We start from the raw sequence: 23,102 nt of genomic DNA, 5'->3' as shown, positions 1-23,102 counted from the left end.
CTAAGTTTTGCACATTCATGTTTTCCTGTTTCTATCCGTTAACTGTTTTTCATGGTAGTTCCAATAGAGGTTGGTGGGGCTTCTTTTTTTTGAGACATTGACAATTTGCCTATAAGGCCAGTTGCACACGACAATTTCTTTCTCCATGCGAGAAAAAGTTCTGATGAGAGCGGGATCAGTGGGGGTTTTTTTGGAAGTGGAGGGGGAAAAAAATAAGTTTCTATTCAGTCATTCTGAAAATCTGACCGCACATAGAGGTCATCCGAGTGCGGTCCAATGCTTTCCTCAGACCCAAAGACTTGCATTACCGATCTTGATCCGACATTAGGATCAAAATTGGACATTTGACTGATAATTTTTTTTTTTTTTTTTTTTTAAACTTCTCAGACCACTTGAAAATCAGGCATGTGCACAGACCCATAGAATAACTTGGGAACGAGTTCTATCCATCAGAGCCACTGATGGAACTGGTCCATTATAAACGGTCATGTGCACAAGCCCTTAAAGGGGTTTTCCCACGAACAAAAGTTTATTTTAGTCAACAGATCTTGGAATAATAATTTCCACGATTGGATGTGTTAAAATAAAATGTTCCTGTGCTGAGATAATCTTTATAAATGTGCCCCTGCGGTGTACTGTGTAATGGCTGTGTCTGACCATGTAGGAACATGGTCTGATCATACCACAGCTCCTTTGTAGGGGAGAGCTAAAGAATATACAGACAGGACAGCATGGGATTGCAGCTGATTGTTTAAAAAAAAAAAAATGTTTTACTTCAAGAAAGAGAGAATAATTTGCGATCCCATGCTGCAATCTCTGTACACTTTTTTTTTCCTGCCCAGGAGCTGTGGTATGATCAGATCATGTTCCTGTACGGTCAGACACGGCCATTACACAGTACACAGCAGGGGCACAAGTATAAGATTATCTCAGCACAGGAACATTTTTTTAAACACATCCACTTGTGGAACTTATTATTATTACAAGATCTATAGATTAAAATCAATTGTTCGTGGGAAAACCTCTTTAATACTTTACTCCCCCCTCCCCCCATAGTTCTACAGTAGAGTATAATATCTTGTGCTTCTCTTCCAGGTCTCATTGTCTATTTTGGTTATGGTATATGGAATAGCAAAGAGAATTTACGTGGTCCAAAAGGTCACGGGGTGACTGCACGTTATGTAGTATTTCCCAACAGCAGCCTGGAGGAAACTGTGCAGCAAGTCCAACCAAATCTGCAAGACGCCATGGGAAGAGCTGAGATTACGGATGAAGAAATCCATAAGAGATGATGGTTAAAGCTTGTAAGCTAGAGCACTTTTAGACTGTTGGCTCTCTGGCATTATTTGATCTTTTCTTCCCTCTGATGTGGATGTGATCTCTATAGGGTTAATTAAACAATGCAATGGATGAGATTGGGATGAGGAGACTAAAATACGATGCGTATTTTTGCAAAATATTGCCGCCCAGGCACCATGTGCCCTATTCTGTAATTGCTTATTTATTTTTAAATACCAATGGGGTCCATTTGGTCAATGCTGTAACCTTTTCCGTTCCGAGTCATCGACTTGCTCATTAGTGGGCTTGTATGGCAGCAGATGAGCAGAAGTGATGAGCAGTGTTGGTGTGCAAGCCCTTATGTTGTACCTTTTTTACAAAACAAAAAGGCTTTGCCATTTGCATTAGACTATTGGAAACTCACATGAAAAAAGATGTAAGTTATACAGTATCACAATGGGAAGGCAGATGTGGTCATGACTTGGTAGACAGCACAAATCCATAGTACATAACCTTGTCATATCTGATGTAAGAATATCACTATCAGAAGGATGATCACTGGTATACCTAGCGTACTGCATAACAGACAACTCAAACATTCGTCACCTGTGTTCTCACTGAAGGGTTTAATGAAGAATATAGTTAGTTTATAAATACAGAATATATATATGTGTGTGTGTGTGTATCTAAAGCGAAATATATATATTTTCTAAGTACTGGGATGCAAGTGGTCATTACGAGCACAACATTACAGAATGCTGAGATAAAAGCATTTCTGTTTCTGGTGTTATCTAACTCTGGTTTTTTTATCTTATCCATTATCACACTCTGGTCTATGATTATAGCAAAATCCAGCTGTTCGTGACGAAAAAAACATGACTGACAATGGAATAACTGAACATGTATCCGTCACCAAATGGAAGGGCATAACTGTCAGTCAAGCTTTGGCCATGGTTGGAAAATGTAACTAAAATGTCTCTCAACTCTTCATAAATGTCTTGAGTTCTCAAGATTGTTAAAAGAACTGGTGCAGAATTTGTGCCACTTTTAGATCATAGATAAATCGTACACCTTCCCCTCATTCCTAAAATGCCCTTTCTGGGGGGAACAGCGATCAAAAGCATCATTAGCATTCACAGAAATGTCTCAACTTGAAGCGGTGATGCCCCAAAATGTGGCTTGGAGTACAGTGGTGTAATTGTTCAGTGTCTTTTATCACTTCATTATTTTGGTGCTTCTTGACCTCTTTCTTTGACTTGACTTGAATTTACTCTCTAGATTGGTCATTTTCTGTCTCGGCATTGGGTGTTTTTCATTAGTTTTGTTGGATAGTGTCTGATCTTTAAAGGGGTGTTCCCCTCTTGCACATTTATTACATATCTATGGAATATGTCTTAAGTATATTAAATGAGGATCCTACCAACTGCATGTATGTTAAGAACAGGGCCCTAATCACCACCACTATAAGTGGAGAGGTGGTTAAATTTTTTTCATATACTTTGGAATTCTGACTATAGATGGGAGAATGGAATCTCAGGACTCTGATCCATCAACTAGGTCAGTAATCTGTGACGGACGGACGGCAGACCTGCGAATCTCCTTATCTCTCAGCATTCCTAGCTCTTAGTTTTATTAGCCAAAAACTGCCATTGCGGACTGACGTAAACACACAATGTTGTCTGTCTGGCTAATCAACAGAAGAACTACAAATGCCGGGAGGTAAGGAGATTTTCAGGCCTCTCATCCATCAATCACAGATCGGAATCCTGTGAAGCGATTCTCCTCTCTGATTCTGACCACTTTCCTATTGATGGACCCTTTTCTTGAGATAGATGGAGGCCATAATATTATGGGATATCTTATGGATGTAATATAAAACTGAGATGGGAATAATCCTCTTTAAAAATTGTTTGGTCTCCATTCATCTCTGCGTTGGCAGTGAGCGCTGCTGATGACATTATGACCCCACAACCCTGCTGCTCATGCACGTGTCCAAGGTTAATGAACAAGACCCTTGCACAATATCTGCTGATCATGCATGCATCTTGGCAAGGGAGTAGGGTAGTAATGTCATCATTGTATGCACTGCACTCTTGATATTTCAAGAGCACGAGTTATTATTTATTTTTAGAGCACCCTTGATTCCACAGTGCTTTACATGAGTAGGGGTTACATACAAATATAAATTACAGTCAAACGAACAATGACAGACTGGAACATAGGGGAAGAGGGCCCTGCCCCTGTGGGCTTATAGTCTGTAGGGTAATGGGGAAGGAGACAATATGTTAGGAGGTTGTTACTCTGTAATGAGATCAACAATGAGGACACTGGCATTCCTCATGTACAAGAAGAAATCCAAATTATGCACAGAGCATTTCAGTCCATGCCTTTATACCTTCTTCACACATGAGAATTGTTGCAGCCTGAGATGAGTATAAGTAAATGCAGAAAAGCGCTATAAGGATAGGTGAGAAAGTGAAGTGAGTGGTGCCAGGTGACCTCAAATTAGTTTTATAGCGGATTGACTGACCTATCATTGCCTCGTTTGAGTGACCATAATAATATTAGTTATACTGACATAGAATTATTGATTCTACTAGAGGTTGCCTAATATTTGACCGAAAAGTGAGAGGAGTGTGTACAGGGGTGGAAAAGGGGGACTTTCAGGTGAGCAGACTATAATACTGCCATATTTACTGTAAAGCCTCACAGTTCCAGAGGAAACATTGATTGGTCTTGGTCCAAATTAGCAAATATTGGCACAAATACATTAATGATCATCTTTCTCTCTCTTTTTTTTTTTTTTTTTTCTTTTACAAATGCTTGGGTACTCGTTTCTAAACCAATAAATTTATATGTGAATACTTTTATGCCCCAAAAACAAAAGTATACTAGGAGTCATACCTTTTATTGCCCTACCAGAAATAAGATTCTAGTTTGCCAAGAAATGGATCATTCCTGGAATACATGCCTTTTTTTGGACGTTAAACATTTTATAGATTTTTCTCGGTAACCCAGTACCACAATATAATGTTTTTATTGTATATAAATTTGCATCTGCTCAAACTGTAATATTGTCCCTCTATTCCATTGAAAGCATTCTTTGCGCATTGTCACGTTGCACTAAGTGAGGACATTTTTCACATCTGTGTGTTTCTATTGTGCACAATTACATATAATGGATCAAAACCCATAGCACAAAAGGTTTTGTCTCTTTCTATACAACAGTATTTTCCAACTATTGTTCAGAAGCATTGATGAGGGATTGCCAAGAAAAAAAAAACACAGAAGTGATACGAGCTCATTCGAAGGTGTAGATGTTACATTAAGTGGGACACCTCTACTTGTAAGGCAGCTTTCCCTGAGAGGTTTTCATGTGGTTCTAAAACCCATGGGCAACTGTTCAAGGAAACTGATTTCTGAAGCCATATGCTAACTAGGTGCTCAGAGCACCATTCCTCAGTCTCCATTCAAATGAAGCCAGCTGTCAATCAATGATTCGGGGAGGAGGTGCTGGGGAGAACTTCTTCTCGGAGAAGGCATCTCTACATGGAGATGTGCTTACTTAATATCTTCGTTTTGCCAAGTCTACTTCTTAATTTGGGTAATGTTGGGTGCCAATGGAATTTTCATACTGTATATGCATAAGAACGACAAAGCAAATTAATGCCCTTCCCATCATCATGTCATCCTTTATAATCTATTTCCCCTTTCTGTACTTGGAACAAGCAGCATGAACCTGTTTGACAAGTTTTGGATAACGTGGCGTGTACAGTAATCATTGCTCTAGTCACCGTTTTATAGAGCGGAACAGGACATTAACGTTTTATGGGACTGGCGTATTACCTGTTCCAGTAGTGTGACGCGGCCATTAGCTTGGGTGTCTGCCAGGAAATCCAGACTGCTATAAATGTGATTGCTTTATTTTTCAGCAGAGAAATTAAATCAAACGCTGTTAGAAAAATAATGAAGTCATTGCCACTTTAGCGTGGATTCCCAAAAGTGAACATTGGCACTTGCCCGATCATGCCAAGAACTTGGCCCTTTTACTTGCAGGTGCTTTCTAGGGACAACTGGTTATTACATTTCAGCTTCCATTGACAAGGTTGTTTTATCTCTGTACGTTCCCAGTGTAAGTGCTATAGTTGCTGTCGCCTCAGGCTGTCCTCTCTTCTGTAAACCTGTTCCAACAGCCTTGAGCATATAATGTTCTTTCTGTTATGCTTTGTTTAGTATATACGGTAAATTCTGCTAAATTGAGTTTCCTTCACTTTACATTAAATTGTGTGACGATGTCAAGGAAAATCTCCAGGTTTGGTCATATAAAAGGCAACACTAATTAATATATATATTTCCGCTAAGAGGGTTTAGTATATGGCCTGCTGTATCACACCATTTTGTAACCATTCCATGTCTTCGGCATGTATGGTCGTATCCGATTCAGTATCCAACTTCCATCTACTCTGGCATTTCATGAATTGTCATGCTCAGCTTGGTTTAGCTGAATATCCTACAGATGCAAATTATTCAGCCCCCCCCCCCCCATTGCAAATTAGGATTATTACCAAAATGTAGAAACTTTTGATTTATTGTAATCAAACAAGAACAATTTTAAGTAATATACCAAGTGGTTGCTCCAAATTTAGAAGAAAATGTCACTTTTTGCTGCAGACTCAGAATTATTCAAGCCATATAAAAATTTAATAAAAATATTTAAAAAGAATTATTCAATCCTACAAGAAGAATCCCTTTTTTCAATGAACCATCATTTGTTTTATTTTTCTTCAGGACAAGTTGGAAATATTTTCCAAAAGACTAATTTAAAATAAATGGCATCTTTCAAAACTACAAAAGCTTGGAGAAATGGTGGGAAAAAAACCCCAAAATAAAACACCTTTCCGACATTGTTTTTTTGCTTTCCTTTTTACAGTGTTAATTGAGCAGATAAAATGTCTTGGGAACATGATTCTTCATGTCAGTATGATTACGGCATGAAACCATACCATATGGCTATAGCAACTCACCTGGGGTTTTTCTCTCATTTTAAAGGATTCGTAAGTTTCTGAACTTTGTAAACATTACAAATTTAAGATTTGTGTTGCCAGTTTCCAAGACCCATAACTTTTTTTCATATGTACATATATATTTATCATTTTTTTTTTTTATTTTGTCTTCCCATAGTGAAGTATACAGTATGTAGTAAAAAATTACAGGTCTCTTATGAAGCCCAATTTGTCCCTGAACTTCACAGAAGAACCAACATGGTCGTGACTGGGCTGGATTGTGGCACTTAATGCCACATTTAGTGATTGACAGCAGCAATTAAATGGTTAACAGCATCAATTGGCACTAGTGCTGAAAGCGGTTAAAGGCAGATGCCAGCTCTGTAACATGAGGCATTTTCCCACCCTACCACTGCCATGGAGCATTAATGACTTCTGCAGCCTCAGAATTATTCAACTCCTTCCTGACAAGCATCTTTATTATTTAGTAAAATACTCAATGACTGTAATGACGTGCTGAAAACGTGCTAAATTTGCAGGCACTAGCTTCTTTCAAGCACTAGCTCCTTGTAGGCACTAGCTTCACTATGTTCCTGTGGAATCTTGGCCCATTCCTCATGAGCAACTGCCTTCAGTTTACGAATATTCTTGGGTTTGCACTCTGCACCGCCTTCTTCATATCCCACCAAACATTTTTTTTTTATTGGCATCAAATTGGGTGAATCTAATCACATCTTGTCAAATTCTAAAAGTGTGCAACATACGCAGTGTCAGGATTCTGCTCTTTGACTACTGAGCCATCTCTGCCATAGTTCTCAGCAGTGCAAGGTCTGTTTACACAACACAATGCACCACTGATAGAGAGGGGATTTTTTTCTCTCTGCTGCACAAAAGATCATTTAACCCTAAGAATGGACAATTTGCTCGTTCATCAGGTGATCTGCAGCCTCTTCACAAGGAAAGATTATAGTGAAATGAGTGTTACGAATGCTCGTGCACAATAACCTTTCAGTGTCTGTGCACCCTAATATGTTTTCAAACATCACCGTCAATAAACCCATAGCCAGTGCAGGTATTTAGGGTGGGCTTTGTTATGCACCGAATGAAGTTGTTGCTTATTTGCATCAGATGTGCCTGAGACAACTCCTGATTTTTAAACTTGTGCCGTTATGGGGGATTCTATTCAGGGGTGAATACTTCTGAGTGTGCAGTAGACCCTAAGTTGCAATGGGGAAAAATAATTTTGTGTGTGTGTGTGTGTGTATAATATATATATATATATTTCTTTATCAAGCCTTGCCGCATTATTTAATTCACTCACTTATTTAGAGCCATTAACACCATCTACAATGCTTTACAGACCTCATCACATGACTTAGTTAGGCAAACATTAGCTTTGCCCAATAGATGGGGCTAGAGGGACAGATTTCTTGCTCTTGGAAGAGAACTAATTTGCATACACTTCCTAAAAGCTCTATGTATTCATAAGCTGAGCCATACTGATGGCTTTTATATATGGGACACAACAGGGCAAATATTCAGGGTCCATTGCCAGTTCTCTCTCATTGCTCCAGTCTCTTTGCTTTGCCTACAGCGCTAAGGTCACATCGACAATTCGCATCACCGCTGCTGCCAAACACTGAGTCTGAGGCTTGTGTGTACCATGTACCTCGGCTGAGCTTAGTGATTGGCTGCAGTTCTGATGTGAGCTGGTGGAAACACAAAGCAGTGGTTATCAGCAGAAGAACTGGGTACACAGCTGGTCTGCTAGAATGCCGCGATGGGCACCAGCTAATCCTTCCCCGTGTTCCTGTGCCACAGTTCTAGCTCTGGACATTGTTTCTACTCAACGGTTTTGCTTTGATTTCTCTTCGGTTTTAAACTCGTGTAAAGTTGACCTCACAGCTAGAGCGAAACCGCTGAGACTGAAGCACCAGTGGGGGCCGGCGCTGAACCCATGAACCTCTCCTAAACTGTTTTAACAAACAGAGCAGTAGGGATTAGCGTGGACCCGAGGAAGTTTGGAGTCTAGTACCCGACCCGAACTTTAATCCAAAGTACCCGTACTTGAAGCAGAATCCGAACTCCATTGACGAGAGTGACCAGTCTTTTAATATTTAAATAAATATTTAACACAATATATAGACTGATTAGCATAATAGAAAAGCAGGAGTATGAGAAGAAACCTTCCAAGTTGTTTACTTCTGCACTACCTCTACTGTTTATGGGGGTCTCCAGCATTTACACTTTTATAACAAGTCTTCTGAATACAAGTAACTCCCGTATTCCATATGTTCCTCTAATCTTTTTTTCCCAGAGCTGATTTCTGGAGAACTGCGTCAGGTGTAAACAAGCACACTCCCAATGCAAAGATTAATGGATTAGCGCATATAAGCTTCACTTTGTAAAATGAATGTCTAAAAGTACAATAAAAGCTGTGGCTGGGGACGCATGTCATTACTAAAGTAGGGGTAGAGAAAACCAAAAACTGCGTGTACTGCCATAATCATGGCGGATGGCTCATCAAAATGCTGCTTTAGGGAAGGTTTTCTTATACTGCATCTATAGAAAAATGTGTAGCACACCGTCCCATATGGTTTTCTGTGATTTTTAGCAAAGGCAAAACTGTTCAGCTTTTATAGGGCACCTGATTTTTCACCACGCCGCCTACTTCATGCCCAGACAGGGTAAGAAAACCCCACCTAGTAATCCTTTGCTGGTTGCCTGCATTCTGCACACATCACAGTACAATAGTTGATCCTGTGCTCTTCTAGCTGCCATAAAAACTCATTCCAAAATGAGCTTGTGATCTCTGATTATATGAGATTATCTGACTGCTTGGTTGTATTCTCAGTGCTTAAGGCGACTCCAAAACAAATCTTGTATTTTTGTATTTCTGTATTTTAACATTCTTTAAAGAAAAGTGCTCACTCCTAATGACTTTTCCGATTACTTTTGTTCTTTTTGTTGTACAGTGATGTATTTATTTAGCTAATAAATGTTTAGAGACGTAAAGTCTCCTGTTACCTGCACATTTATCTTGTCGCTGTCTTCTTTGTGTGTATGTGAGCGCCTATACCTGATGTAACAGACCGCACGGTGGTTCAGTGGTTGGCACTGCAGCCTTGCAGCGCTGGGGTCCTGAGTTCAAATCCCTCCAAGGACAACATATGCAAGGAGTTTGTATGTTCTCCCCGTGTTTGTGTGGGTTTCCTCTGGGTACTCCAGTTTCCTCCCCAATTAAACCTATAAACTGTTCTCCTTAAGGGTGCAGTCAGACCACCATATAAATCGGAAATACCAGTCTGACTGCGGTGCCGGTAAACAGATGATGGACAAGGAAAAAAATCCACATACTGCGGTTTATCCTGATGAAGTGTAGAACTTCGAAACGCATAGATAAACCGAATTCTTGGATTTCTTTCCTTGTCCATCATTTGTTTACCGGCAGCACAGATTTTAGCCACTCACTCCATTCTCTGACCTTTTGTATTTTGGCACACAGTGGGAAGTTAGAAATTCATTGCAGCCTTATCATGTCACTATTTATTGTAAAAACTGATAAAGGAGTTACTAATTATGCCACTCCTAATAAAACAAAGCAGCTCCAAATGTCACTTTAGGCAAATTCATGTATTTATTACTTCTGGTTTTAAGTAAATAAAAATAATTATATAGGTATAGTGTTCTATTGGTGAAGAACATAGAACATGTACGGGGCTCACGGCAGTCTGAATGAGTCCCAAGAATGAATGAGAATTTTACCTCTTTTTTTGACTGGTGTAAATTTCTTTCTCGGTTGCCTAATAATGTGCTGACATTATACTACAGGCAAGGTTATCCCATAGTCCGTTATAACACTCCTGCATACATTAAGCACTGCTTTAGATAGAGGATCCTGTATGGATGGCATATTGTTAGGTTAGTGTAGGTTGCCATCTACATAAAACATCTACCATCACGCCTGCCTCCTGTGTCACCTGAACAGATGGCACCATGGTAACAACACGCACTGGTGTAATACAAATCAGAGAAATCTACAGGAAAACATTTCTGGGAATGGAAGATGAAACCTTCACGTTTCATTAAACGGAAGAGCTTGTTGTGATTCAAAGAGACAAGGCCGCAGAATCACAGGAAACTGCAGTCAATGGACGATACATGAAATGACTGCAGAAGAGGCAAATCTACCACATCACTAGCATGCACTGCACCTGTGTAGCATGACGGCAAAATCTAGATCACATATTTTATACTTATAAGAAAACTGTACATTCAACAGACTTTGTATAAATCAATAGTACTAGTGATCATAAGTGTGGAAGGAACCTTCTTCCTCTCACCCCTGCCTCCCAAACTCGCCATACACTTTAAAAACAGTTCAAATCTGTCTGGCAGCGCACTACTGTCGTGTGGCCCAACATGCTCTATGGAGAGGGGAGGAGACGTCAGGAACAGAGGAAGAAACAAGTAGAGCAAGAGACACACAGATCATACTAAGCTCTCAAGTTTTTTACCTCCCATGAGAGCTTGATTCACATACATACAACATGAGGTTTGTGTACTAAAAAAAGGAAATAGCATGACTCTCTCCATCTGTGCTGCACTGTATGTGGCAGAGATCACAGCAGCTTGTCTCCTCCCACCAGGGGATTGCAAATTGGAGAGGGTCTACACAGCGGAAAACTGTTGAAAATGCAAGATACTAGTCATAAAAGTGCCAGCAATAATGATATTCTTCATGGATATAAGACAGGCAATTTATTCTGAAAAGTTACTTGAAAGTATGGTTAATCGTTAATATTGAGTATATGTGTAATAACTAATGTCTAACAAGATAGTAACAGTAATATAGTAGCAGCTCAGGGTTGACTTTAAAACTTATTGTATATGGGTCAAGGGTGCAGAAAAAACAAAAGCTTTACTCCCCTCCTGAACCACCTCTAATCCTTTGTACTAGCTGCTCTGTCTCCTCCAGTCTCCTGAGGACATAAAAAAGACCCTTGATGGCTGCAACTTGTCGATGAGGTAAGTACAAGCCTTACTTGACAGTTGGCACTTTGAAGTCAGACTGGAGAGTGCCTGCGTGGCAAATAAGCAGGGCTGCCATCAGGGCATTACTGCCCTTACAGCTGTATGGGGCCCGGTGAGCAGCAGTACAGATGGGGGCCTGCAGGTTCGGGGCCCCGCTCTTGTGCTTCTACTTATCGGGCCCCAAGTGCTGTGCGCTGTGGGCCTGTGGCACACACATCAGTGCACATGTCGGTGCCGGGGCCTGGAGCTTTCTCGGAGTTGTGCACCACCGTCTAACCTTGACAGCTGCACTGGTCCTGCTACCTCCATGTTCTCTGTACTTCCGGTCAGGTGACGTCATAGTGTTTGCGCCGACATGTACCGGACGCTGGAAGCCGAGCTACGCTGCTGGGGAGCGACTGTGAGGTAAGTATGTAAAACGTTTTTTGTTTTCTTTATAAAATGAATTCAGTGGGTGAGGGGAGGAGGGGGCACTGCAAATGATGAAGTGGGGAGTATAAGGGGGACTGCACATGATGGGGTTTCAGGGTTAAAGGAGACTGCACATGATGAAGTGGGGGAGTGGGACTGCACATTGTGAAATGGGGGGAGTGGTGATGCACATGGTGAAGGGCAGGGGGGCTGCACATGATGAAGGGGAGTGGGGCTGCACATGATGAAATGGTGGGTAAGGTGGACTGCACATGAAGAAGTGTGGGGTAAGGAGGACTGCACATGATGAAGTTGGGGGTAAGGGGGACTGCACATGATGAAATGGAGGGTAAGGGGGACTGCACATGATGAAATTGTGGGGAAGGGGACTGCACATGTTGAAGTGGTGGGGAAGGGGACTGCACATGATGAAATGAAAGGGGAATAGAGGTCTGCAAATGATGAAGGGGCACTGCAGATGAAGTGAGGGGGTGATAGGGGACTGCAATTGATGAAGGGGACTTCAAATGATGAAGTGGGAGAGGGGTAGGGGACTGCAAATGATGAATTCAGTGTGAGGGACGGGGACAGCAATTTAATTGAAGGTGTGAGGTGGGGAGAGCAAATGATGAATTGAAGGTGGGGTGGGGAGAGCAAATGATGATCTAGGGGGAGAACAAATAATTTTGAGGGTGGAGGAGATGATGTATTGAATGTGGGGTAGAGCAGTTGATAATAGAGGGTGGGAAAGACATGATAATGAATTGGGGCAGGAGGGGCATGTAAATATAATGAATTGGGGTTAGGGTTAGAGCGGGAGGTACATAGTGGGGGCCTTTGAGAATGAATTTACTGGTAATGAATTGTGGGAAAGAGTATAGGTACTAATTAATTTATATATTAAATGGGGAAAGTGGCTATTTCTATTTAGTGGGTGCACAGTGGCAGATTATAATTTATATTTGGAATGGTGGGTTGCATAATAACCAATTATATATTGATGGTGGGCGCACGCCTGTATTCAGATGTGTAGTGTAGAAGAAAGGGAAAAAGTGGGGAATGTGCTCTGGAAGCGGTGCTCTAGGTGACTGTTATTTTATGCAGAGATGAGTCCTGGCTGGAAGAAGTGACAGCAGTCTGTGCTGGATGAAAAAGAAAAGCAAACATGAAGGATTTCAGCTACAGACGTCACTGGTGAGTCAGTGTGTTACCTGTACTCTGACACTATACACTGTATATTATATACAGAGCTCCTGTGTATAATGTCACTGGTGATCACTGTATTATCTGTACACTGACACTATATACAGAGCTCCTGTGTACATTATCACGGGTGATTACTGTATTACCTGTACACTGACAGTAAATACAGAGCTCCTGTGTACAATGGCACTTAGTGTTGTGCCAGCCTAAGGTTGGCATTCATCGGAGACTGATTTCTGTTATATACAGCAATACTGTGAAATTGCTGTATATAGCACACAGATTTAAAAACAAAAAATTGCATTTTTGCTATTTCTTCACTGAATTTTTTTCCTACTTTCCTGCTATATGATAAAAATGATGGAGTCACTCAAAAGTACAACTCGTCCCTCAAAAATCAAGCCCTTACATGGCTATATCGATGGAAAACTAAAAAAAAGTCATGCCTCTTGGAATAAGGAGAGGACAGCGCAAAAGCAATAAAACCCTTGAAGGGTTAAAGGGAATTTGATTCAAAGCGATTTTCTCAGCTCCAGCCATTGCTTTAGACCAATTTTTGCTCTTCAAAATGTTTACATGCTGGTTGACAGCGTAATAGTATAATTACAGTGCTATGAAGAACACAAACTTTTTGTTCTGTTCTGGTGGATTTCAGACCAGCACTTACCATTTCTGGCATATCTATAAGAAAATAAATACCAGAGGTGGTATTTTCTAGATAATACAAGTATTTAATAACCTAGACTTGACAGTAGAGCTATCAGGTCCTTCTTACCATGCAAAACCATATGGAACGTACAAAAACCTGGAGGCGTTCTGCGGACTATAATAGATCTTGTCTATAGGGGATATTGTCACATCTTTGGACAATGATACTGGGATGAACAGACCTGTATGATTGTGTACACAAACTCGATTTTCCATTCATGAGTCATCTTCCTACGCTTGATGTTGACATGGAAACTTACGTGGAGGTGACGCTTCATTCTATGAGATCAATGATAATAAAAGATGCTCATGTCTAACACTAAACCAATACTGCAGAGCAGGAAGCACATGCTGCGGGAAGCAGAGGTCTATCACATTTCCTAATAATCACGGACTGTGTCTGATCAGGCATAGGGTTAATGGGAATATAAGATGGCAGAGTATCTGATGTTAACACACCTTTTACATGGAAACTATGCCTTTAATAAATATAGCAAATTCTTTATTAATATTTTTCTCGCCCACATGTATAGATCCTAAGTCCCTGGCATTCATAATAAAATTAAATATTTTATAACCTGGTAAAGAAAACTTCAAACATATGTCGGCGTTTATTGATATTACTGAGATGGCAAGCTACTTTCCTGCATCATATCCATTCCAATATATGGCATATCACCCAACAGAAGAAGAACTTGGTGTGTATATAATATTTTAGGGTAAAAGTAAATTCACAATGTTCCTAAAAGCAACATAAAATATATATTAAATGGTCATTAACAAACTCACAAAATGGAACACGGTTTGTGTAAATTAGCACAGAAAGAGGTAAGGTAACCACCGAACATACGTGACAAAATCTTTTATCTTTATTATATCAGATGTGTAACCAGTGCTCATATGAGAAGCAGGACAAACATTGCATTTCCTGAAGATGTGTTCACATGTAGCGTAAATGCTGTTGTTCTGTTGCTTTTTGACAGCGTTTTTTTTCAGCATTCGCACTAAAATGCAAAAACGGTGTTCTCTGATTTTGTAGGGTTTTTTTAATAACTTTACCCTTTGATGCACGTTTGGTGAAAATTCGAAGCAGTGTTTTTAATGCTTTTTTTATTTTTTAGTACAGAAAAACTTAGATTCTGCATTTAGAAACTGAACTGAGCTTCTTACATGCATTTTTTATTAAAGCTACCCATTTAAGCCAATAAGCGCACATTTCAAGAGTGTCTTTAACCGCACAGTGGACAGGAGTTTTCATGAAATGTCATCCTCTTTGCTTGGATGGCCAAATGCAGTAGATTTTCTACCGAAAAAAAACACAGCGGGAAAAAAACATAGACTTTAAGCTACGTGGGAACATGGCCTTATGGTTCTGCTTATATGGGCCTTCAGACAAGGGATTTTTAAGACATTTTGGCTAGTACACTTTTGGCTGCTTCTGTGTCTCCTGTTTTGGGTGTTTTGTAAGCCTTCTCCAGTCAATTTTGCCTTTGTCTAACTGCACAAGCGATACTTTAAGGCTGAGTTCACACGTGGCGGTTTTTTCGCGTTTCCGCGGCGGTTTTAACCGCGCGATTTTGCTGCGAAAACGCGAAAAATAAGCATCCCATGCATTCCTATGGGATTCCGCAATGGTGTGCTAATGCTGCGGTTTTTACCGCTGCATGCTCATTAATTTTGCGGAATCGCGGCGATCCCGCACCCATAGGAATGCATTGTTCCGCTTACTTCCCGCATGTGGCTGTGCACACCATGCGAAAAGTAAGCAGAACATTTGCGGATGGTACCCACGGTCCGGAGGAGAGGAGACTGTCCTCCGGGCTTTGGGTACCATATCCTTGTAAAAAATAGAATTTAAAATAAAAAATATTGTTATTCTCACCCTCCGACGTCCCGCGCAGCCTTCCCGCTTCTCTTCACGCTCTCGTTCCCAGTAATCCTTTGCGAAAATGCCTGCGATGACGTCCGTTCTCGTGGGATCGCGAAGTCTCGCTGTCATTCGCGCGACGTCATCGCGAATTACCGCGAGACATCGCGATCCCGCGAGAACTGACGTCATCGCGGGCATTTTCGCAAAGGATTACTGGGAACGGCTGCGCGGGACGTCGGAAGGCAAGAATAACACCATTTTTTATTTTTTTTTGCATTCTATCTTTTACTACTGATGCCGCATAGACAGCCTCAGTAGTAAAAAGTTGGTCACACTCGTCAAACACTATGTTTGACGAGTGTGACCAACCTGTCAATCAGTTCTCCAAGCGATGCTACAGATCGATTGGAAAACGCTATCATTTTGCAAGCTAAATACGCTTGCAAAATGCTAGTTTTTCCGCGGGAAAATCGCGGGAATTTAAAATGCGACTTTCCCGCGGAATGGAATTCCGGAATTCTCGCGGTAATTTCCGCGAGAGTTCCGGTACGTGTGCACTTAGCCTAAGTGGCAGTACTTGAAAAGGACTAAGTGCAACCTAAATGAATAGTATGGCATGTGCAATCTAAGCAATGAATGGAACATTGAGGGTCGTGGTCCTCTTTAAACAAAAGCTTGAATCAGACCTCCGTCGATCCAATATTGATGTCAATATCTTTAGAATAAGCCACCAATAATTCTAAGTGGATAACCCTCTTAAAGTATAAACACACAACAAAAACGAAGGGCCCGATTCATCTTCACTGGCGTTCTTCATGCCACTCTTGATGAGGTGGTGTCCTGGAGACAGACGCTAGTAATTCTTAAAGAGGTGAATGCCTCTTCATGAATCAGGAGCGTGAAACGAGTGTCATACAAGTCTGTGTGCTCCTCACCACAAGTTACCTTCTGGAGTAAGATGTGTGGCATAGCAAATACTGCCGCTTGTCATGAATGTCCCACTTTGTCGGAGCTAGGCTTAAATGGAGTGAGAAGGCCAACATTTTATTGAAGCATTGTGTTGCGACAAACTTATGCAACTTTTCAAAGCTTTTACAACAGAACACTGGCTTAAAAACCTTGACAAACTGCACTCTTAAACATTAAAGCAAAAATAACAACTGTCAGAAATATGAAAGTGCTGAAGAAAACATTAACTTTATAGCTGTATGCATCCAGAAGTCAGGGATTTGTGAACACACTGTAAAGAAACAATATAATATTTTATAACAATACAATAAACCATAATAAGAAAACGATGTAATAGATTGTCCATATGAAAAATAATCTACTATTTATAAGACATGTATCTAGTACATAAACTGCCATGATAGGGATGTCCCTCTCTAAGGCTAGTTTCACACTAGCATTCAGCAGAGCTGTGGAGGGCTGCGTAGTTCCTCGCTTAAGCCCCGCTCACTGCCGCACCTCTTCCTTCAGCTCTGCCTAAGTCGGCATGCGCCCTGCGGACCCTATCTTTAACATTGGGTACGAAGGCCATGCAAATGTATGCGGATGCCTACACATGTGTCGTTTTGACGCTGTGCCGAACGCAACATGTTGCATTTTGTTGCGGTCGGCGCAGCGTCAAAACGATGCATGTGGAGGAATACACATACATTTGCATGGCCTACATACCCAATGTTAAAGATAGGGTACACATGCCGACGTAGACGGAGCTGAAGGAAGAGGTGCGGCAGTGGGCGGAGCTTCACAGAGGAACTACGCAGCCCTCCACAAATCTGCCGAACGCTAGTGTGAAACCAGCCTAACACCAGCTGGTTTTCCATATCTGCATCATGTTAAAGCAGAAATAAGTAACTCGACAAATCTAATATCTATATATCAATAACATGCTGATTTATCAGAGAGGAATACATGGGATTTTCTACAGAACATCACAGAAGAAGCCATCTTACTTTGCTGAGTTATTAAAGGGAACCTGTCAGCAGGATTGTGCACAGTAACCTACAGACAGTGTCAGGTCAGCTCCATTATGCTGATTAAAATAAAACCTGCTGACAGGTTCCCTTTAAGGTGAACAAAAATACAGGTAATGGCGAGATCAGCATGGTTCCATCTGCTTATTAGGTACAGTAGATTTTCAAAATAACTTGCGTGGCTTTTTTTGCAGGTACAATTGCAATCAAAATTATTTAACCTTCATTGCAAATTAGGTTTATTTGCAAATTGTTCAAACTTTCTATCACTTAGAGAAACAACAGATAAGACGTGTCGAGTTTCAACATGTCTGGTCTTTTTTTCTTAGAATTCTTGATAGTTGGGTGGCCTCACAATGAGGGTGGTCTCATTGAGTGACTGCTGATCTCACTAATATTTTTCTAAGGCTGGGATCACACTAGCGTGTGAGTGATGCGAGAAACTCACACCAGTCTCTCGCATCAACAACCGACGCTGCCGGCACTCATGACCAGAGCTGCGGTTGTATAGAAATACATGCAGCCACAGCTCCGGTCCTGAGTGCCGGCGGCAGCGCCGGGTGTTGATGCGAAAGACTCGGTCAGGATCGCTGGTGCATTGCTAAGTGGTCGCTAGTGAGCTGCCACACTGGCAGATCTTACCAGCGACATCGCAGGGGTCGGGGGTCGCTACTTACCTGTCAGACGCGGCGATCCTGAAGTCCTCCCGCCCGCGTCCATGCGTCGCTCGTCTCTACACAGGAAGCGCCGCAGGAAGCTGACGACGAGAAACAGTCCAGGACGTTCTTGCGCGATTAGCGATAACCAACAGGGGAGCGGGATGTAGGTAAGTATCATACATAGCGATATCGCTAGCAATATCGCTATAACATCACAAGTTATAGCAATATTGCTAGCGATATCGCTTAGTGTGACAGGCCCTTAAGAAAGCAACAAAAGAGAATGATGCAACAGTCGAAACTAGCTACGTGGTTAGTCAGATGATTGCTAAAGCAGGAAAGCCATTCAAAGAAGGTGAATTTGTAAAAAAGTGCATATTACAGGCTGCAAGTATTGTCTGTCCAGAAAAGAAAGGTCAGTTTAGCAACATCAGCCTTTCTGCCAACACCGTAGCAGAGCGCATTTCTGACCTGTCAAGTGACATTTATGATCAACTGTGTGAGAAAGCAAAATGTTTCAGTGTATACTCAGCCACTCTTGATGAGACCACAGACATCACCAACACTGCCCAGCTCGCAATCTATGTCCGTGGTGTTGATGACAATTTTGAAGTCATAGAGGAGTTGCTCACAGTGATTCCAATGCATGGCCAGATCACCGCTCAGAAGATATTTCACCAGCTGTGTGATGCCATTGAGAATGACGGTTTACCTTGGAGGAGGTTTGTTGAAATAACAACTGATGGAGCGCCATCAATGACAGAGAGGAAAAATGGACTGGTGGCACTTGTTAAAAAAAACTGGAAGAGGAAGGTGTGGAGGAGGTCACTGCTCTGCACTGCATTATCCATCAGCAGGCCCTTTGCAGCAAATGCCTGAAGTTTGACAATGTGATGTCTTTCGTTGTGAAATGCATCAACCAAATCAGATCCAGGGGCTTAAACCACAGAAGGTTTCGTGCTTTTTTTTTTTATAGGAAATGGAGTCAGAATATGGGGATGTGCTCTACTTAACTAAGGTATGTTGACTCAGCAGGAGAAACATATTGAAGACATTTTTTGAGTTGAGAGCGGAAGCGAAAGTCTTCATGGAGAAAGATGGGGCTGCTGTTCCTGTGCTAAGTGATCCAAAATGGCTCATGGACTTAGATTTTGTGTTGATATCGCACATGAGCTTAATGTACTGAACAAGAAGTTACAAGGCCAGGGGCAACTTGTCAGTGCTGCCTATGACAACGTGAAAGCATTCTCTACAAAACTTATGTTATAACACTAATCCCATATACCGCTACACAGGATAACGAAGAGGTCCCAAATATGCTAAAAAATAATTTTTATTTCAAATAAATAAAAAACATCATAAAAAAGCAAAATGCCGTGTATAGGAGACGCCAGAGCACAAAATTACAAGAATACAGCAATAAAGCACTTATATCATTATCACTCCATAACACATGTAAACAGAGTTTGAGATCTATAAAGGCAATAAATGTACGCAATGTGTAAACTCAAAAAAAATATAAAAAATATGAAACAGCAGTGCAAAAAATGATATATACTGCAAAACACATGTACAATAACACTTGCTCCAATGAGCTAACACTATCACATAGCGCTATATTTTCAGAACACTGCTTGACCTATATGCATATATCTCAAAAGAATAACCTATAAATGTATGGAGTCTGATGGAAAATACCATTAATATAAAAAGGTGCTTTATAAATATGACCCGCTATATCACAAAGGGAAATCCAGGCTAACAATGAGAAATAAAACAGAGTCACATGCGAATGAACATAGACCCTCTATATCGCAAAGGCAAATCCCCCAGCCCTTAAGTCATTCAAGTCCAAGGTATATTCTTAATATTTACCAATGTGTATGAGTGCCCATGGCGTCTCCTCACCCCGACGCACGTTTCGCCGCCAGCTTCTTCCTTTTATTTTATTTGAAATAAAAATTATTTTTTATCATATTTGGGACCTCTTCGTTATCCTGTGTAGCGGTATATGGGATTAGTGTTATATTCTGTGGTGAAGTGCCCTTTATTATACAGGACTTTGGTTGATGAAAACTTATATTATGAAAAGCCCAGCTTTCTCAGACAAACCTTTGACATTTCCCATCATGAAAGGCACTCATGGAAGCAGGCACACCATTCAGTGGTGAGGAGTATATGGATGTCGTCATGAAGCTACAGGAGGAATTTGATCACAGATTTGCAGACTTCAAGACGCACAGAGCCACATTTCAAATTTTTGTGGACCCCTTCTCCTTTGATGTGCAAGATGCCCCTCCTGTGCTTCAAATGGAGCTCATTAACCTGCAGTGCAACTCTGAACTCAAAGCCAAGTTCAGGGAGGTGAGTGGAAAAGCAGACAAGCTCAGGCAATTTTTGAGAGAATTGCCCCCCAGCTTCCCCGAGCTTTCCCGAATGTTCAAGCGGACCATGTGTCTTTTTGGGAGCACATACTTGTGCGAAAAGCTCTTCTCTACCTTGAACTTCAATAAGTCCAAGTACAGGTCCAGACTTACTGATGAGCATCTTCAAGCCCTACTGAGGATCTCAACTGTTTCCTCCCTTAAGCCAAATGTGGCTCGGCTATGCGAGAGAAGTGCTGCCAGATCTCTAGCAGCAAGAAGTAGGCAGAAGAAGCCATGTTCAATGTTCCATTCATGTTCAGAAAGTTAAATGTTAAAGAACTGTTAATACAGACATCTGAATCTGAATAATAATAATTACATTTCTCTAGTCAGCAACTATATGTGGTTTCTTCAGTCATCTATATCTGCTGTATTATTATCATTTTCATTTTATTTATTTATTACTGATTTATTTTTTCTTATGATTTTGTTAATTTATTTTTATTTTTTAACACAAAATAAGATAAAAAAAAGACATTTGATAACATTGGAATGTTTTTGAAAGAACTTTCTTGTGGAAAACCTGATGCGGCCCAGCCTCACCCAGATTTTACCTCCAGCGGCCCCCGGGTAAATTGAGTTTGAGACCCCTGTCCTAGAGTAACAATTCAAAGTTACTTGGAGGTGTCACAACCTTTTCCTTTGCAAAGGGGTGCCCCTTGTCTCCTCTGCTGTTAGCAGTGGCTATTAAGCCATTGGGCCTGGCTATTCTGCAGTCTCAGGACATCAAGGGTTTAATCCGAGGGTCCTTAACAGAAAGTCTCTATATACATACGATACCTTAGTATAATCTGGCGGACAGTGGCCCTGAATTCCCTCTCAGGGTTGGTGGATGAATTTGAAACATTTTCTGGCTTAAAGGTTGAGGTACCCATATTTTGATTAGCTTCATACTTAATGCACTTTACCTGTTATTATACGGGGTCAAGAGTTTTCCTACCTACTCAGGATTAATTAATGGTGGGTGTCTGGCACCCGTGGTCTTGCTATTTCCATCCTCATGCACTTTTGCTTTTGTTTTACTTGAACCTTTTTGTATTTGATTATTTATTATTAATCACTAATAAAGATTCTATTTTAAACCGTCATACTGCCTTTTGGTCTCCTAGGTTATCAATTAATATGGAGTCGGTTATTTCCTTGGCTTGGGGCTTTTTCTGCACTATTTAGTGCTATTTCCATGACATTATCATGTTACCTGGTGTGGTTCTCATTAAAGGTTAACTAGCAGAAATCGGTTGTTTTCCCACTATTACTGTACCTTCATATAGTTGTCTGAGCTAGACTAAAGATGTTTGTGTACCCGTGGCTGATAATTTTAAGTATTAAGATACTTAATAAGATAGAACAATTTATTGCATTAAACTTTGATTTACTAATAACAGGGATTGGTAGGCAACTTAAGTCTAAACAACATCTCCCTGTAGGTCTTACTAGGCTCATAAATCTCTTTAAAATTATATAATTGTCAGAATTGTTATATTTATTTAATTCCTCCCCAGTTATGATTACTAGAGGAACAATTTGCCTCATGGAAAGTTTGGTGCGTATCTTTTAGTGGCAAGGAGGGGCCCTTAGAATAAGTTTATCAAGTATGTAAGTGTTAGGAGTGGCGGAAGACACTAAATAAAAAATATAAATAAAGTGCCTTCGCCACTCGGGGTCCACCGTGCGGTGGATGGAAAAACCGCAGCTAGAAGATGCAGAGCACTATGGCGGTAATGTGCACAGGGTTGGATATCACCCAGGTGCAAATTAGCAGTCTCTGTTATGGACACAGAGCTGCAATGGCAGACAATGGAACTGAAAACGCTGACCCTGTTAACAGCACAGGTACTCAGCGGCACACATGCGGTAACCGGTCACCGGAGTAGTTCTAAAAATAACGTCATTACATGCGAAAGGACCTACCGTAACTGGACGTGTGCGTGGCGTCGCAACTGCGAACGCCGGGCAGGACTGCAAGCGCAGCGTGGCGTAAACTGTGCCGCAGAGATGGCACCGCTATAGCGCAAGCGCGATGCAGTATGCTAGCTGCTGAGGTAGATGGAGCATAGGCGCGCTGGCGCTAGCGCTGCTACTGGCTGAACCCAAACACTCACACAATCGTATTATCAGAGGGAAGGGGTTTCTTAATAAGTCAGTCACCAGTCCAAACATCCATCAGCAAACATACAGCAGCAAGTATGAAAAATACTAGCGCATGGCGGAACAGCCATGCGCACTTTTTATAATGAACGGGACCTTCCGGAAGTCCCCAGAGCCCTGGGCTGAACCAATGGAATCAGGAGCAGGACCTGAGCACCTGACTCCTGAACTCCAATGGGCGCTTATCCCATGAGCATGCTCAGAAGAAGGGACAAAGGACTTAGCCTCCGGAGAGAGTTGCTGTAAAGCAACCTCCTCTGCAATCTCCTTTGCATTAAACACAGAGCAGGACACTGCAGCATGTGAGGGTCTAGATTCCTGCCTGGCAATGGCCGAAATCTGACTCCTAACATTAGCCCCCCTCCTAGGGCCCCCCTCCCTGA

At 41.3% G+C, this 23,102-nt stretch overlaps 2 protein-coding genes across 4 annotated transcripts in view; one reads left to right on the top strand and one right to left on the bottom strand.

Moving 5' to 3' along the window:
* The window catches only part of SLC7A4 (solute carrier family 7 member 4), a 29,153-nt gene extending 19,840 nt beyond the window's left edge, over window positions 1–9,313 (top strand). For all 3 annotated transcript variants that reach the window (XM_073582702.1, XM_073582704.1, XM_073582705.1), the window contains exon 5: window positions 1,096–9,313. In XM_073582702.1, coding sequence (XP_073438803.1) covers window positions 1,096–1,292 — 197 coding nt within the window. In that variant the 3' untranslated portion in view covers window positions 1,293–9,313. The remainder of the gene's footprint in view (window positions 1–1,095) is intronic.
* A 7,222-nt stretch (window positions 9,314–16,535) lies between these two features.
* LRRC74B (leucine rich repeat containing 74B) overlaps window positions 16,536–23,102 on the bottom strand; it is a 97,202-nt gene continuing 90,635 nt past the window's right edge. The window contains exon 12 of the mRNA XM_073582701.1: window positions 16,536–16,747. Within this exon, the coding sequence (XP_073438802.1) occupies window positions 16,729–16,747 (19 nt within the window). The 3' untranslated portion in view covers window positions 16,536–16,728. The remainder of the gene's footprint in view (window positions 16,748–23,102) is intronic.

This window comes from Dendrobates tinctorius, unplaced genomic scaffold, assembly GCF_039654945.1.
Source record: "Dendrobates tinctorius isolate UK_male_01 unplaced genomic scaffold, ASM3965494v1 ptg000073l, whole genome shotgun sequence".
Classification (NCBI taxonomy): Eukaryota; Metazoa; Chordata; class Amphibia; order Anura; family Dendrobatidae; genus Dendrobates; species Dendrobates tinctorius.
Note: the sequence above shows the minus strand (reverse complement) of the source record. Positions and strands in the feature narration are given on the sequence as shown.